We start from the raw sequence: 16,732 nt of genomic DNA, 5'->3' as shown, positions 1-16,732 counted from the left end.
TGGGAGGAAACTGGAGGACTCAGAGGAAACTCACACATCCCAAGGGGACAACAGACAGAGGCTGCTTACAGAACGGGGCTGGACTTGAACTCTGAACCGCCCCAAGCTGTAATAGTGTTGCACTAATGCTACGGGACCACGGAAGAAGATCATACATGGAAACATGGATTCTCATGTGAATTAAAAAGTGAAGCACTGAGACAGCGTGGAAATTCTGTCGATCCTACTGGTTGTCATTGAGGCTGGTTTTGCGCATTTGGAGCCTGCCAACACTCTCCTATCATCTCCACATGCACACTAGAGCAATTAAAAAAGAATGAGGACTACTCAGGGTTTCTGTCATGAAATACAGGAGCCAAATCTGCTTGACTGGATGAAAATGAATACCAAGGGCACTTTGCAGCCAAATGCTCCTTCTCATTATAATTTTGGACTGGAAATGAGAATCCTTTTGGATAATTTTACAACAATAAAACACAGTTGTAAAATATAATTCCTTTGGTTTATAAATTATGTTCGACATCAGGGGTGGAAAAATTCCAAATTGCTTTTGGAAAGGTGGGGGCTGAGGGGAGACTCAATAGAAATTTATATAAGATTATGAGAGGCATAGATAAGATGGACAGCTAGAATCGTTTTTCCTAATGTTGAAATATTTAATACTAGAAGGCATGTGTTTAACGGGAGGGGGAGGGAAGGTTGTAAGTTCGAAGAAGGCATGTGTGGTAACACACACAGAATACTGGAAGAACAGCAGGTCAGGCAAAGAGTGACCAGTCGGGAAGGGAAGGGGGAAAGATGCCTAAATAAAAAAGGTTGAGGGAGGGGAAAGAGGCTAGCTGGAAGGTGATAGGTGAGGCCAGGTGTTGGGAAAGGTCAAGAGGTGGAGAAAAAGGAGAGGAGAGTGGACAATAGCAGAAAGGGACGGAGGAGGGGATCTAGGGGGAAATGAAAGGCAGATGAAAAGAAGTGAATGGCTAAAATGGGGAAAAGAGGAAATGGGGGGGGCAGATTTGTTTGCTGGAAGGAGAAATCAAGATTCATGCCATCAGGTTGCAGGGTATCCAGAAGGAATGTAAGTGTTTGCTCCTCCACCCTGAGGATGCCCTCTGGTGTTTGTGGCAATTTTTCTTTACACAGGACAGTGGGTATCTGGAATGTGCTGCCAGGGTGGTAGTGAACGCAAACGTGGTAGGAAAGATATGGAACCTTTAGGAAAGGTGCAGAGGAGATTAATCAGCGTTCTGCCTGGATTAGAGAGCATGTCCTCTGAGGAAAGTTTGGGTGAGCGAGGGTTCTTCCTCTTTGGAGTGAGAGATGATGAGAGGTGACGTGATAGAAACAGCCAGCACCTTTTCCATAGAACCATAGAACACTACAGCACAGTACAGGCCCTTCAGCCCTCCATGTTGTGCCGACCCATATAATCCCTAAAAGAAAGCACTAAACCCACACTACCCCATAACCCTCCATTTTTCTTTCATCCATGTGCCTGTCCAAGAGGCCCTTAAATACCCCTAATGTTTTAGCCTCCACCACCATCCCTGGCAAGTCATTCCAGGCACTCACAACCCTCTGTGTAAAAAACTTACCCCTGATGTCTCCCCTAAACTTCTCTCCCTTAATTTTGTACATATGCCCTCTGGTATTTGCTATTGGTGCCCTGGGAAACAGGTACTGACTATCCACCCTATCGATGCCTCTCATAATCTTGTAGACCTCTATCAAGTCTCCTCTCATCCTTCTAGTTTCCAAAGAGAAAAGTCCCAGCTCTGCTAACCTTGCTTCTTATGACTTGTTCTCCAAACCAGGCAACACCCTGGTAAATCTCCTCTGCACCCTCTCCATAGCTTCCACATCCTTCCTATAATGAGGTGACCAGAATTGAACACAATACTCTAAGTGTGGCCTCACCAGGGATTTGTAGAGTTGCAACACGACCTCTCTACTCTTGAACTCAATCCCCCTGTTAATGAAGCCTAGCATCCCATAATCCCATAGGCCTTCTTAACTACCCTGTCAATCTGCACAGTGACCTTGATGGATGTATGGATTTGGACCCCAAGGTCCCTTTGTTCATCCACACTCTTAAGTAACTGACCATTAATCCTGTACGCAGTCTTCTGGTTTGTCCACCATTAATCCTGTACTCAGTCTTCTGGTTTGTCTTTGTTTTCCCAGGGCAGAAGTGGCCAATATGAGAGGATATGAAGTGATTAGAATAAAATATGGGGGTGGGGGTGGGAGTCAGAGGTACTTTTTTATACAGAGTATGATTTGTGCATGGAACCTGCTGCTTGCAGAGATGAAAATAGATGGGGAAGGAAACTGTGAAGGTTGGAGTTGGCTGCTGGAGGGCGAAAAGATGATAATAGGATCATGGAAACCATTTGGAGACAGGTGTATGGTAGGTGGAACCAAACATAGTTAATGGAAGGGCTGGAGAAAGCCTGTGGGTATGGTAGTTGGATGGAACCAGGAAGGGGATTGAACCTTGTGCCAACATTTCTGAATGTTAGCTGAGCAACAGAAAATCATTCCCTAAAGCAGAAGCAACAACCCACTGCAAAGGCAGGAGTAGTGAACAGCCCATCCCCCAGATGATCAACACGTACCAACTTTGTAGTGGACACAGCCTTCCAGATCACCAACCGACACCCAGCCTTGCTTCTTCTCCACTTCTGGGTCATTGCGCAGTATCTTGTTTCTCAGCCACGACAGGTAATAAACTCTCAGCTTGTTCTTCTTCCCTGTGGGGTGAACAGTATCACGATGAGCACTCAAAGCAAGATGTGTTCCACACTGTGCCAGTGGGCATCGCGGCATGAATCAGACCAATGTTCACTGCTAAAGGGAAAAACATCAATTGCCATCAGCACAGATGCACCACAAGGTTGTGTGCTCATCCCCCTGCTCTAATCACTACGAGGCTGAGTACAGCTCCAATGCCATATTTAAGTTTGCTGATGACACCAATGATGTTGGCAGAATCAAAGGAGGTGATGAATAAGAGTGAGATTGAAAATCTGATTGATATCAGCAAAACCAAAGAGTTGATTATTGATTACAGGAGGAAGAAGCTGGAGGTCCATGAGCCAGTCCTCATTAGGAGATCAGAGGTGGAGAGCATTGGTAACTTTAAATTCCTGGAGATGATCATGTCAAAGGATCTGTCCTAGGACCATCATGTAAGTGCCATTACAAGGAAGGTACAGCGGTGCCTCTACTTACTTAGAAATTTGCACAGATTGGCCATTTTATCTAAAACCTTGACAAACTTGTATAGATGTGTAACATGCTGTAAGGTTTCACTGATAATGTAATGGTTTCTCTGTAGCAGCAATGTTTGGGTTATGACTAGAGATAACGGAGTTTAGAATGCTGTTGTTCTTTCTTGTGAGCTGGAAGAGAGATTTTTGTGGTCTTTTGCTGGGGAGAGGTGAGGAGAGAAGACGTGAATGGAGAGAGTTGGTAGACCTCTGGATGAGGTGGACTTGGAGCGAGGGTCCGAAGGGCAGCGAAGATCGGGGGAGGTCGATGGTGGATGATTGACTTATCAGAGAGCTCCAACATTGTGCCAACATCTCCATGTTGTTTCATAAGTTTTGGCTCTTTTTCTTTTTTTTTCATTTTCTTTACTAACCTATAGTCAAAGTAAGAATTATAAAGCTTAACCATTTAATCACATATTGTGTACTGTTTGTTATTTCGGGGTACTGATTTGTAACAGGGGACACATCGCACAGTGTCCACCCAAATGAGATTTCTTATTGAGATGGGGTGGTAAATTGGATTGGTAAATATGCAGATAATGCAGATATGCAGATAAGGTAGTTGGCGTTGTGGATAATGAAGTAGGTTTTCAAAGCTTGCAGAGAGATTTAGGCCAGTTAGAAGAGTGGGCTGAATGATAGCAGATGGAGTTTAATGCTGATAAGTTTGAAGTGTTACATTTTGGTAGGAATAATCCAAATAGGACATACATGGTAAATGGTAGGGCATTGAAGAATGCAGTAGAACAGAGTGATCTAGGAATAATAGTGGAATCTAGGAATAATCTAGGAAGGTGGAATCTCATGTGGATAGGGTGGTGAAGAAAGCTTTTGGTATGTTGGCCTTTATAAATCAGAGCATCGAGTATAGGAGTTGGGATGTAATGTTAAAATTGTACAAAGCATTGGTAAGGCCAAATTTGAGTATTGTGTACAGTTCTGGTCACCGAATTATAGGAAAGATGTCAACAAAATAGAAAGAGTACAGAGAAGATTTACTAGAATGTGTCAGCCCTTAAGTCATAGGGAAAGGTTGAACAAGTTAGGTCTTTATTCTTTGGAGCGTAGAAGGTTGAGGGGGGACTTGATAGAGGTATTTAAAATTATGAATAGGATAGATAGAGTTGATGAGGATAGGCTTTTTCCATTGAAAGTAGGGGAGATTCAAACAAGAGGACATGAGTTGAGAGTTGGGGGCACAAGTTTAAGGGTAACACGAGGGGGAATTTCTTTACACAGAGAGTGGTAGCTATGTGGAACAAGCTTCTAGTGGAAATGGTAGAGGCAGGTTTGGTATTGTCATTTAAAGTAAAATTGGATAGCTATATGGACAGGAAAGGAATGGAGGGTTATGGGCTGAGTGCGGGTCAGTGGGACTAGGTGAGAGTAAGCGTTCGGCACAGACTAGAAGGGCCGAGATGGCCTGTTTCTGTGCTGTAATTGTTATATGGTTAAGTTTGGCTGGGCTAGGGGCTATCACCTCCTATATTTAGCCACTAGCCAAAGCGAGAGTTACAGATGTACAGTTGAGAGTGCCCTAACTGGCTGCATCACAGCTTGGTATGAAACACCAATGGAAAAGCCGACAAACGGTGGTGGATACAGCCCAGTACATCACAAAGCCCTAACTACCATTGAACACATCCACAAGGAAGGCTACACAAAAATGCAGTGCCCAACATCAAGTACCTCCACCATCCAGGCCATGCTCTCTTCTCACTACTACCATCAGAAAGGAGGTATAGGAGCCTCAGGTCCCACTCCACCAGGTTCCCTGCAACCATCAGCCTCCTGAACCAGCAGGTATAACCTCAGCTCAGAACTGATTCCACAACCTACAGATTCACTTTCAAGGACTCAGTGGAACAGAGTGATCTAGGAATAATGGTACATAGTTCCCTGAAGGTGGAATCTCATGTGGATAGGGTGGTGAAGAAAGCTTTTGGTATGTTGGCCTTTATAAATCAGAGCATTGCAAGTTAGGTCTCTATTCTTTGGAGCGTAGAAGGTTGGGGGGGGGGTACTTGATAGAGGTATTTAAAATTATGAGGGGGATAGTTAGAGTTGACGAGGATAGGCTTTTTCCATTGAGAGTAGGGGAGATTCAAACAAGAGGGCATGAGTTGAGAGTTAGAGGGCAAAAGTTTAAGGGTAACACGAGGCTGAATTTCTTTACTTAGAGAGTGGTAGCTGTGTGGAACGAGCTTCCAGTAGAAGTGGTAGAGGTAGGTTCGGTATTGTCATTTAAAGTAAAATTGTATAGGTATATGGACAGGAAAAGAATGGAGGGTTATGGGCTGAGTACAGGTAGGTGGGACTAGGTGAGAGTAAGCATTCGGCACAGATTAGAAGGGCCGAGATGGCCTGTTTCTGTGCTGTGATTGTTATATGATAATGTATAAAGACTCTACAACTCATGTTCTCAGGATTATTTATTATTAGTGTTTTTTGTTGTATTTTTTTGCAAATTGTTTGTTTGTCTTTGTTTTGTGAGTAGTTTTTCATTGATTTTTAAGCACTTCTTTGTTCTACTGTGAATGCCTGCAAGGAAATGAATTTCAAGGTAGTATATGGAGACATATATGTACATTGATAATAAATTTACTTTGAACTTTGAAAAACCGTAGATGCAGGACATCCAGAATAAAATTAGGGAATGCTGGAAGTAGCAGGTCCGGGAGCATCGAAGGGGAGAAGAAACAGAGTGAGCACTGATGCTGGCTGACCTGCTGAATACTTCCAATATCCGTTTATGAAAATTACCCAGGAATGAAAGTGTTAATGTATGAGTAGTGTTTAATGGCTCTGGACCAAAACTCACTGGAGTTTAGAAGAACGACAAGATTGTTTAGTGTCATTTCCAGCACACAAGTATAAAAGAGAACAAAATAATTGTTACTCTGGATCTGATGTAGCACAAAAAATACAAGATAAAGAACACAATATAATGAAGGACAATAAGTATAAATACATAAGTTAGCCTACATACATAGTTTGATTGAATGTCTGTAAAGTGATGCTCGGCTCTACATAAGGTGACTCTGACAGGAAATTATAAAGTAGTGGTGGTTGAAGGTGTGGAGGGGTGGGTTAGTGGGTGGAGGAGTTGATCAGCCTTACTGCTTGGGGAAAGTAACTGTTTTTGAGTCTGGTGGTCCTGGTGTGGATGCGACATCGCCTTCTCCCTGATGGAAGTGGGACTAACAGCTCATGAGCAGAGTGTGTGGGATTCTTCATGATGTTTCTGGCATCTTTCTGTATATATGTACTTGATGGCAAGTAGGTTGGTGCTGGTGATGCATTGAGTGGCTTTGACAACTCGTGGTGGAGACTTCCCGTCTGTCGCAGTACAGTTTCTGTACCATGCAGTAATGCAGCATGTTAGAATGTTCTCCATTGTGCAGCTGTAGAATGACATGAGTATAGATGTGCAAAGTTCAGCTCTCTTCAGCCTCCTCAGAAAATAGAGATGTTGGTGAGCTTTCCTCATTATGCAGAATGTGTTCTGGGACTATAAGATGTTGTGTATGATGTGACTCTCCCAGGAGTCTGAAACTGCTCAGAGTTATCACTGCTGATGTAGAGGGTTGTGAGTGGTACGAGTTCTCCTGCGGTCGATAACCATCTCCTTTGTCTTGTTGACATTGAGGAAGAGGTTATTTGCCTTGTACCAGGCCTCAAGCTCTTCCATCTCCTGTCTGTAGGCCATCTCATCATTGTTCGTGATGAGGGGTGATCTGATTGCAGCCTATCAGGTTTTGAAAGGGATGAATAGAGTGGATGTGGAGGGAATGTTTCCTATATTAGGGGAGTCTGCCATAGATCTATAACACAGATTGTGCAGTGGATTTGGGGGAGGGGCAAATATCACTGGTGCAGCTTACGTTTTATCATTGGCTTTCTTTCTGAACTTGCCACTGGAAGCTATGATGCAGAATGAGTATTCCATGTTGCATTTCAAATGGATTAACGTAGTCACATTCTGAGTAGGTTTGTTGTGACAGGAGACCACGGCACTTTGATGGGGTCAGGCTGCACACTTGAGTTTGCAAATCATCATCAACCTGCAAGGCCTGAAAGCATTAAATCATCGCAAGGCAGCAAACAGTGTGACATTGTTCTGGCGCCGAGCCTCCGCAGTGAGAGTCAGTCCTTTATAGAATCACACTGTGTGACCATCGCTATGTGCACACATCTGTTGTACAGAGCAACAGCTAGTCAAAACCCTTGGAATTTATTGAAGCTTCATTTAGACCTCCAATTTGACAAATCAAAGTAGAGATATCGAGTTATAATGTCATGGAGTATTGAAATAGGCTCTTCGGCTCAACTCATCCAGGCCAAATGGGTGGCCCAGCAAGCTGGGCTATCAGCCCACATCTGGCTCACGGTCTTCAAAATTTCTCCTATCAGTATACTTATTTTATGTTTATTTTTATTTTAGTGATAAACATGGAGTAGACCCTTCCAGCCCCTTGAGGCACGCTGCCCCAGCAACCCCATAACCCCAATTAACCACAATCTAATAACGGGACAGTTTACCCACCCGGTGACAATGACCCATTAACCTACCCGGTATGTCTTTGGACTGTGGGAGGAAACTGGAGGACCTGGAGAAAACCCACACATTCTACGGGGAGGACATATAGAGACTTCTCACAGAACAGCAACGGAATTGAACTCTGAACTCTGGAATGTCACGCTAACAGCTATGCTACTGTTGTGCCTATCCAGAAGGCTTTTAAATAATACTGAGCTTTCCACCTCAGCCATGATGTCCAGCAGCTCATTCCCCATGCAGGACTACCTTCTGCATGAAGAAGCTGCCCTCACCTCTACCCCCCCCCCCCCAGCTGTCCATTTCAAGTCTCTCACTCCCCTGATCTTAAACTAATGCTCTCTTTCTTTTAGCAACCTATCTCTGGTGAAAAGACGATATGCTCCCCCCTTGTCTGTGCCCTCGTGATCTTGCGTGCCTCTATCATGTTCCTTATTTTTGCACCAAGAAGTGATTGGTTGTCTGTCGTATCCAACTATGACGGTTCAATTTGTGCAATTCTGTTGTGTGTTCATGGGTGGCTGCTGAATCCAAGTTGTGAGTGACATAATTGTCCACAATAAGGATGTGAAAACTGTGTTGGATCTGGAAGTAGAGCTGTTGCTATTGTTTTGGACCATAAGACTACAAGACAAAGGAGCAGAATTAAGCCATTCAGCCCTTTGGCCCATCGAGTCTGCTCTGCCATTCCATCATTGCTGATCCGGGCTCCTACTCAACCCCGTGCATCTGCCTTTTCACCATATCCTTTGCTGTCACGATTGATCAGGAAATGGTCAACTTCCGTCTTAAATATACCCATGGACTTGGCCTCCATTACAGTCTGTGGCGGAGCATTCCACAGATTCACTACTCTCTGGCTAAAAAAAATTCCTCCTTACCTCTGTTCTAAAAGGTCACCTTTCAATTTTGAGGCTGTGCCCTCTAGTTCTGCACACTCCCACCATAGGAAACATTCTCTCCACATCCCACCTTGTGTGGTCCTTTCAACATTCAGTAGGTTTCAATGACATCCCCACACATTCTTCTGAATTTCAGTGAGTACAGGCCCAAAGCTGCCAAATGCTCACTCCATGTTAACCCCTTCATTCCCAGAATCATCCTTGTGATCCTCCTCTGGACTCTCTCCAATGACAACACATCCTTTCCCTTCCTTCTTCATCGAGCAGCGATAAGTACTGCTCATTGTTCTGCTCCAGGTTGTTGTCAACGGTTCCAACCAATGCTCACCAGCCACTCTGGTCTTCCACACTCTGTTCCAGCCATTTTGGTACAAGCCCAGCACGGGCGATGTTAGTTTTCACACAATCTTTGAACCTCTTCTGGGGCCTGCCTCGATTCCTCTTGCCCAGCAAGAGCTGCTTGGGGATTCGGGAATCCTTCAGAGGTATGATATGACTTGCCCTGTCCACCAAAGCTGTGCTTTTACAATTATGATACTGCCCTGTCGAGGGTCTTTAGGTTTGTAATTCAGTCCCACCAATGGATACCAATAAAGAATGTGCTTTGGGCACCCTTTCTCTGGGGAAAAGTCTACACGTTTTCACCTTGTCTATGTCCCTCATTATCTAACGCACCTCAATAATGTTCCTTATTTTTACAATATTAGAACGTTCTGTTGGCGACTTCATTGTCCAGCCGAGGGTGCTCTGGAGGAATGATGTTCATTTGCATGCAAAATGTAGCACCGGGAAAATTCACCCCAATCTTTTAATAATACCGTTAATGTTACAAACAAACAATAAGGTACAGACCAATGGTGGGGTGGGGGGGGGGGGGAGGAAATTGCTCCAGTCGGGGTACTGGATCTGCTTATCCTGGGGCATTGACACAACGCGCTTGCTCAGGGTATTCAACAATAGCTGACATTTATATGGCGGTTTTAACACAGTGAAGAGGTCTAAGGCATTTTGAAGGCATGCATTCAGACAACAATAAGCAGGGAGTAAATTCAGAAATCAGATGTGTAAAGGCACTTGGGAGTTCTTGTACTTAAATATTTACATAAGAGGGAAAGTGGGGAGTGAAATGGAGGCACGTCTCTTCCAAAGGAGGTCTAACTCGCTCCTTCCCTCTGCTAGCCTGCAGGTCACTCTTGGGCAAGGTGTAACGCCTGCTTAGCCCCCCGATCAGAGTCACATGAAGCCATGGGAGCAGATGGTGGATCGTCCTACGACTCTGGAGCATATCACAACCCTGGTTATGCGACCACTGATGCCAGGCAATCTCCGAAGTGTGTTGATAATGGCTATGGTGACCTGACTTGTACAGACACTGCCCAGAAGAAGACAATGACAAACCAATTCTGTCCAAAATCTTCTCAGAAAATAAATCATGGTTGTGAGACCATGGTTACCTACGTCATTTGACACAGCATGTAACGAATGAATGGTAGAAGGCGAGAAGTTTAAGGGGAACATCAGAGTGATCTGCTTCACTCAGAGGGTAGTGGGAGTGTTGAACAAGCAGCCAGTGGAAATGGTGGATTTGGGTTTGATTTCAACATTTCAGAGAAATTTGGTTAAGGACATGGTGAGAGGATTATGGAGATAGTTCCACATGCAGGTCGCTGGGACTAGGCGACATGGTAGTTTAGTGGGCCTGTTTCTATGCTGTAGTGTAAGGATTCTGTGTTTATTTTGTCAGGTACAGTAGATCTGGGTGGTGGGGTGGAGACACATCTCCACCAAAGGAGGTGTAAGGCACTCTTTCCCTCCACGATCCTGCAGGTCAGCCTTGAGCAAAGTGAGTAGGATCACATGAAGTCATGGGAGCAGGTGGTGGATGGTCATATGAGCAGCTGGTGCAGATCACAAGCCCTGGCTATGTGACCATTGACGCCAGCCAGAAAATCTCTGAAGAGTATTAATAATGGCTGGGGTCAGCTGTCTTGTAAAGACGCTGCCCAGCAGAAGGCAATGGCAAACCACTTCTGTAGAAAAATTTGCCATTGTCACGGTCAAAGAATATGATCTCCCTCATCATGCGACACTGCACATGGTGAATGAACAGTAAGCACTGTGCAAGAATCTTAGGCGCGTGCGCACGCAAGCTCACTCACTCATCCAAACTTGGCACAGGCTGTCTCGGGCCGTGGATGTAATTTACTTGGATTTTCAGAAGGCATTTGATAAAGAACCGCACATGAGGCTGCCTAACAAGATAAAACCATATAGCATTACAGGTAAGATACTGGCATGGATAGAGGAATGGCTGACAGACATTTTCTGACCCCTTACGAGTGGTGCATATGTGTATTTTTCCCCTCAATCCTGGGTCCTCTCAGAGGCCTGGGAGTCTGAGGGTTCGGTGCAGTGTCCTTGCTATTTGCTCTTTCAAGCCCTGGTATTCCTCCAGCTGAATAGAACAGATATTAACCAGTCTTCAGTTCTAACTGCTAATAATGTACATTGTAAATTGTTACTTCAAGGGCAAAGAGACAATTTTGAATGAGGTTGGAGGTGACATCAGATGTACGACAACTCCGGCAGGGTCTGCAAGACATTAATTCTACAAAGCAAAACTCAATAGCATGAATGGCAATGATGCTTCACTACCAAATGACCTCAATGCATTCTATGCCTGCTTTGAAAGGGAGAATATAACTTCAGCTGTGAAGATCCCTGCTGCACCTGATGACCCTGTGACCTCTGTCTCAGAGGCCGATGTTAGGTTGTCTTTAAAGAGAGTGAACCCTCACAAGGCGGAAGATCCCAATGGACCTTCAAGGGTTCAATGGTAAGGCTCTGAAAACCTGTGCCAACCAACTGTTGTTAGTATTCAGGGATATTTTCAACCTCTCACTGCTGTGCGCTGATGTTCCCACTTGCTTCAGAAAGGCAACAATTATACCACCGCTAAGAAGAATAATGTGAGCTGCCTTAATGACTTACGCCCGGCAACACTCACATTAAGAGTGCTTTGAGAGGTTGGTCATGACTAGCCTGCACTCCTGCCTCAGCAAGGACCTGGACCCATTGCAATTTGCCTATCACCACAATAGGTCAACGGCAGATGTAATCTCAATGGCTCTTCACACGGCTTTAGACCACCTGGACAACACAAACACCCATGCCAGGATGCCGTTCATCAACTATGGCTCAGCATTTAACACCACCATTTCCACAATCCTGATTGAGAAGTGTTGCAGAGTCTGGGCCTCTGTACCTCCCTCTGCAAATGGATCCTGGACTTCCTAACTGGAAGACAACAATCTGTGCAGATTGGTGATGACATCTCCTCTTTGCTGATTAGCAACACTGGTGCACCTCAGGAGTGTGTGCATAGTCCACTGCTCTACTCTCTGTATACCCATGACTGTGTGGCTAGGCATAGCTCAAATGCCATCAATAATTTGCTGATGATACAACCATTGTTGGTAGAATCTCAGATGGTGATGAGCGGGTGTACTGGAGCAAGATATGCCAACTAGTGGAGTGGTGCCGCAGCAACAACCTAGCACTCAACGTCAGTAAGATGAAAGAGCTGATTGTGGACTTCAGGAAGGGTAAGATGAAGGAACACATACCAATCCTCATAGAGGGATCAGAAGTGGAGAGAGTGAGCAGTTTCAAGTTCCTGGGTGTCAGGATCTCCGAGGACCTAACCTGGTTCCTACATATCGATGCAGTTATAAAGAAGGCAAGACAGCGACTACACTTCATTAGGCGTTTGAAGAGATTTGGTATGTCAACAAATACACTGAGAAACTTCTAAAGATGTACCATGGAGAGCATTCTGACAGGCTGCATCACTGTCTGGTATGGAGGGGCTACTGTACAGGACTGAAAGAAGCTGCAGAAGGTTGTAAATCTAGTCAGCTCCATCTTGGATACTAACCTACAAAGTACCCTGGACATCTTCAAGGAGCGGTGTCTCAGAAAGGTAGCGTCCATTATTAAGGACCTCCAGTACCCAGGACATGCCCTTTTCTCACTGTTACCATTAGGTAGGAGGTACAGAAACCTGAAGGCACACACTCAGCGATTCAGGAACAGCTTCCTCCCCTCTGCCATCCGATTCTTAAATGGACATTGAAACCATGAACACTATCTCACTTTTGAAATATGTATTATTTCTGGTTTTTGCATGATTTTTAATCTATTCAAAATACACATAGTGCAATTTATTTATTTATTTATCTATCTATTGATTTATTAATTAATTATCATTATTACTTCATTTTTTTCTTCTATATTATGTATTGCATTGAACTGCTGCTGTTAAGTTAATAAACCTGATTGGAGCTGTGACACCTGGACTGGGAGAATGGCTCCAACAAATCCCAGGAACAACATCTGCGATCTTGGTTCGGAAGAGCACACTATTAGGAACAGCAAGGATACTGCTTGAACAGCAAGCCCTCTGCTGGTCAGTTTGCAGCTGAACAGGGAGCAGACATTGGTGTTTCACCTGAATTATTGACCATAAGATCTTATGGTCAAAGGCACAGGAGCAGAATTAAGGCATTCAGCCCATCAAATTTGCTCCGCCATTCAATCATTGCTGAATTTATTTTCTCTCTCAACCTCACTCTCCTGCCTTTTCCCCAAAACCTTGGACACCCTCGGTAATGAAGAGCCTATCAGCCTCAACTTTAAATATACCCGACGACTTGGCATCTACAATGAATTCCATAGATTTACCACCCTCCGGGAGAACCAACATTATTCCTGGCAGTTAGCCTGACACTATTACAGCCAGTGACTTGGGTTCAATTGCACCGCTGTCTGCGGGCAGACTGTACCTTCTTCCCATGACTGAGTGGGTTTCTTCCGCGTTTTCCAGCTTCCTCCCACATTCTGAGGGCATAAGGTTCGTAGGTTAATTGATCACATGGGTGTAGTTGTGAGCTCATTGGGCTGGAAGGGCCTGTTACTGTGCTGTATTTCTAAGTAAGAAGATAAATAAATAACCAAGCCTCTCCATTGACCCGTTTATTCTGAAAATTGCTAATTAACTGAATTTCCACTTGAGTTTAGCCCCCTTGAAGCAGTTCTAATTTGAGTTGGAAGTCAAAAGTTCACTCTGAGCCGTTGTGCATTGTTAAGTGTAACTGCTGGCATTCATCTCATCACTACCCAAGTCACAGTGACTATCGGTTACACACAGCCAGTCCAACGCATGACTGGCCAACAGCCTCTATCCCTGCTTAAGGGATAAAAAAAGTAATGACCAGATGTTGGGTAGCGACGAGCATTCATAATGCATGCGCTGTGTCTGAATATTCACCGTAACGCCTCAGCAGCTTGGAGAGGGACCGGAGCGCTGTGATGCTGGCCACATGGTGCGCAGCCCCACCAGCTGGCCACAGCGTTTCAGCACCAGCTGTAATGAGAACCAGATCTTCTGTTGCCAGAGGAATTCAAACGGGGTTGTACTATAAACCACACAGAACAACAACATTCCCCAGACCATTCTTAGCCTTTAGCTTTTGTCTGTTAAGTATTTATCATTAGAAAAACAATCTAAATTAAAAGGAATTCCTGCCAGATGTTAACAAGTTACTGTTGAGACAACACAAGCATGAAGTCAATAGACAATAGACAGTAGGTGCAGGAGTAGGCCATTTGGCCCTTCTAGCCAGCACTGCCATTCGCTGTGATCATGGCTGATCATACACAATCAGTACCCCGTTCCTGCCCTCTCCCCATAGCCCTTGACCCCGCTATCTATAAGAGCTCTAACTCTCTCTTGAATGCATCCAGAGACTTGGCCCCCACTGCCTTCTGGGGCAGAGCATTCCACATATCCACCACTCTCTGGGTGAAAAAGTTTTTCCGCATCTCTGTTCTAAATGGCCTATCCCTTATTCTTAAACTGTGGCCTCTAGTTCTGGACTCACCCATCAGCAGGAACATGCTTCCTGCCTCCAGCGTGTCCAATCCCTTAATAATCTTATATGTTTCAATCAGAAGTCAAACATAGAACAGTACAGCACAGAAACAGGCCCTTCAGCCCACAATGTTGTGACGAACCAATTAAATTAGTCATCAAAAGACCAACTAAACGCAATGCCAACACAACGTCCATATGCTTCCATTTCCCTCACATTCATGTTCCTATCTTAATGTTTCTTAAAAGTCCCGAATGTTTCTGCTTCTACCACCACTCCAGGCACCCACCACTTTGTGTAAAAAACTTGCCCCTCACCTCTCCTTTGAACATATGTCCCCTCACACCTAAATGCACACCCTTTGATATTAGACATTTCAACCCTGGGAAAGAAAGATATGGTCTGTTTGCTCTATCTACGCTTCTCATAATCCTATAAATCTCAACCAAATCACATCTCAGTCTCTGTCCCTCCAGAGAAAACAATCCAAGTGTGTCCAGCCTCTCTAAGGCACATGCTCTGTAATCCAGGCAGCATCCTGCACCCTCTCCAAAGTCTTGATAATGCTGGGACAGAGGAAGCAACTCTTCCTACAGTCTTTGGTTATCAGAATCCCAAGGCAACATGCTGTTTCTGCTAACAGAGATGCTGAAAGCCATTTATCATAACATCAAGTTCATTTGTCTTCTCTCTGCACCTTTAACTCCAGTTCTACAAGAATGCCTGGCATAGACCTGGGCAATTAGGTGATATTCTCTCAACTTCTGCTACCAACTCTTTGCGTCATGGTCTCAATATTTATTGCTTATTTATTTATTATTATTTCTATCTTTTGGTAGTTGCACAATGTGTTATCCTTTGTAAACATGGTCTTTCATTCTGTTATGGTTATTATTCTATAGATTTATTGAGTATGCCAACAAGAAAATGAATCTGGGGGATTGTATATGGTGACAATATGTGCTTTGATAATAACTTACTTTGGAGTTTTAACTGTGTACTAGTGTTAACCACCTCACAGCGTAGCAGTTAGTGTTATACAGTGATTGCAGCAAAGATAGATAAATGCCCGAGTTAGTCAACAGGTCGGGCAGCATCCATACTGTGGTGAACTACGTGTGCCTGTCTGGACACGCCCCCTGCTGACTGCTCCTGTGGCTCCTCCCACAGACCCCTGTATAAAGGCGATCGAGGCCTGATGCTCGGCCTCAGTCTCCAGGATGTAGTATGATGGTCACTCACTGCTGGTTCCTTCTTCCAGTCAATAAAAGCCGATATCTCGCCTTTATGTCTCAGAGTGAGTTATTGATGGTGCATCACATACTGGAGTGAAAGTTCAGCTTGCAACTCCTAATGAGGCATCATCAACCATTTGGCGCGGCACAGTAGCGAAGTGGTAGCTTAAAAGCTCTTACGGTACCACTACTGTCTGTGAGGATTTTGTATGTTCTCTCTGTGACCGCATCAGTTTCCACCCACATTCCAAAGACATCCGGTTGCTTATGGGCATGATATGCTTTCACCAGAAACACAGAGACACTTGCAGGCTGCCCAGCAGAATTTGGGCTGATTTGATGTGATGCATAATGACACATTTCAGTGTACTCAGCACTGTTTCAATGCACAATTGAAAAATAAAGCTAATCTTATCTTACCTTCATTTTAATAACCTCTCCTGGTTCCATCTATCACTTGCCAACCCCTACCCTTTCAGCACTTTACTTTATACTAGCTCTCTCCCCCTGCACTATAAATCCTGTTGATCAGCGGGTCAGGCTAGCATCTATGGACCAAATGCTGGTGACACACAGAAGTTAGCATCAGTGGAATGATCTTAACTCTGTTTCTGTCTCTACAGAAGCTGCCTGATGTGCTGAGCGTTTCCAGTGTTTTTATTTCAAATATCCAGAATCTGTAGTTTGGTTTTGCCTTTCCTTTTACCCGAAGAGAGGGAGAATGAATAAACCATATCCTATTTTCAAAAGGGAGCAAATTCAGAAATTGGAGGTGCAAAGGGACTTGGGAGTCCTAGTGGAAGATTCCCTGCAGATTAACTTGTAGGTTGAG

The 16,732-nt window shown here is 44.4% G+C and overlaps 1 protein-coding gene across 5 annotated transcripts in view; it reads right to left on the bottom strand.

The window, feature by feature from the left end:
* Window positions 1-16,732, bottom strand: part of si:zfos-2326c3.2 (mitogen-activated protein kinase kinase kinase kinase 4) — a 322,043-nt gene that overhangs the window by 59,634 nt on the left and 245,677 nt on the right. For all 5 annotated transcript variants that reach the window (XM_059976720.1, XM_059976715.1, XM_059976716.1 and 2 more), the window contains one exon: window positions 2,616-2,750. In XM_059976720.1, coding sequence (XP_059832703.1) covers window positions 2,616-2,750 — 135 coding nt within the window. The remainder of the gene's footprint in view (window positions 1-2,615; window positions 2,751-16,732) is intronic.

This window comes from Hypanus sabinus, chromosome 8, assembly GCF_030144855.1.
Source record: "Hypanus sabinus isolate sHypSab1 chromosome 8, sHypSab1.hap1, whole genome shotgun sequence".
Classification (NCBI taxonomy): domain Eukaryota; kingdom Metazoa; phylum Chordata; class Chondrichthyes; order Myliobatiformes; family Dasyatidae; genus Hypanus; species Hypanus sabinus.
Note: the sequence above shows the minus strand (reverse complement) of the source record. Positions and strands in the feature narration are given on the sequence as shown.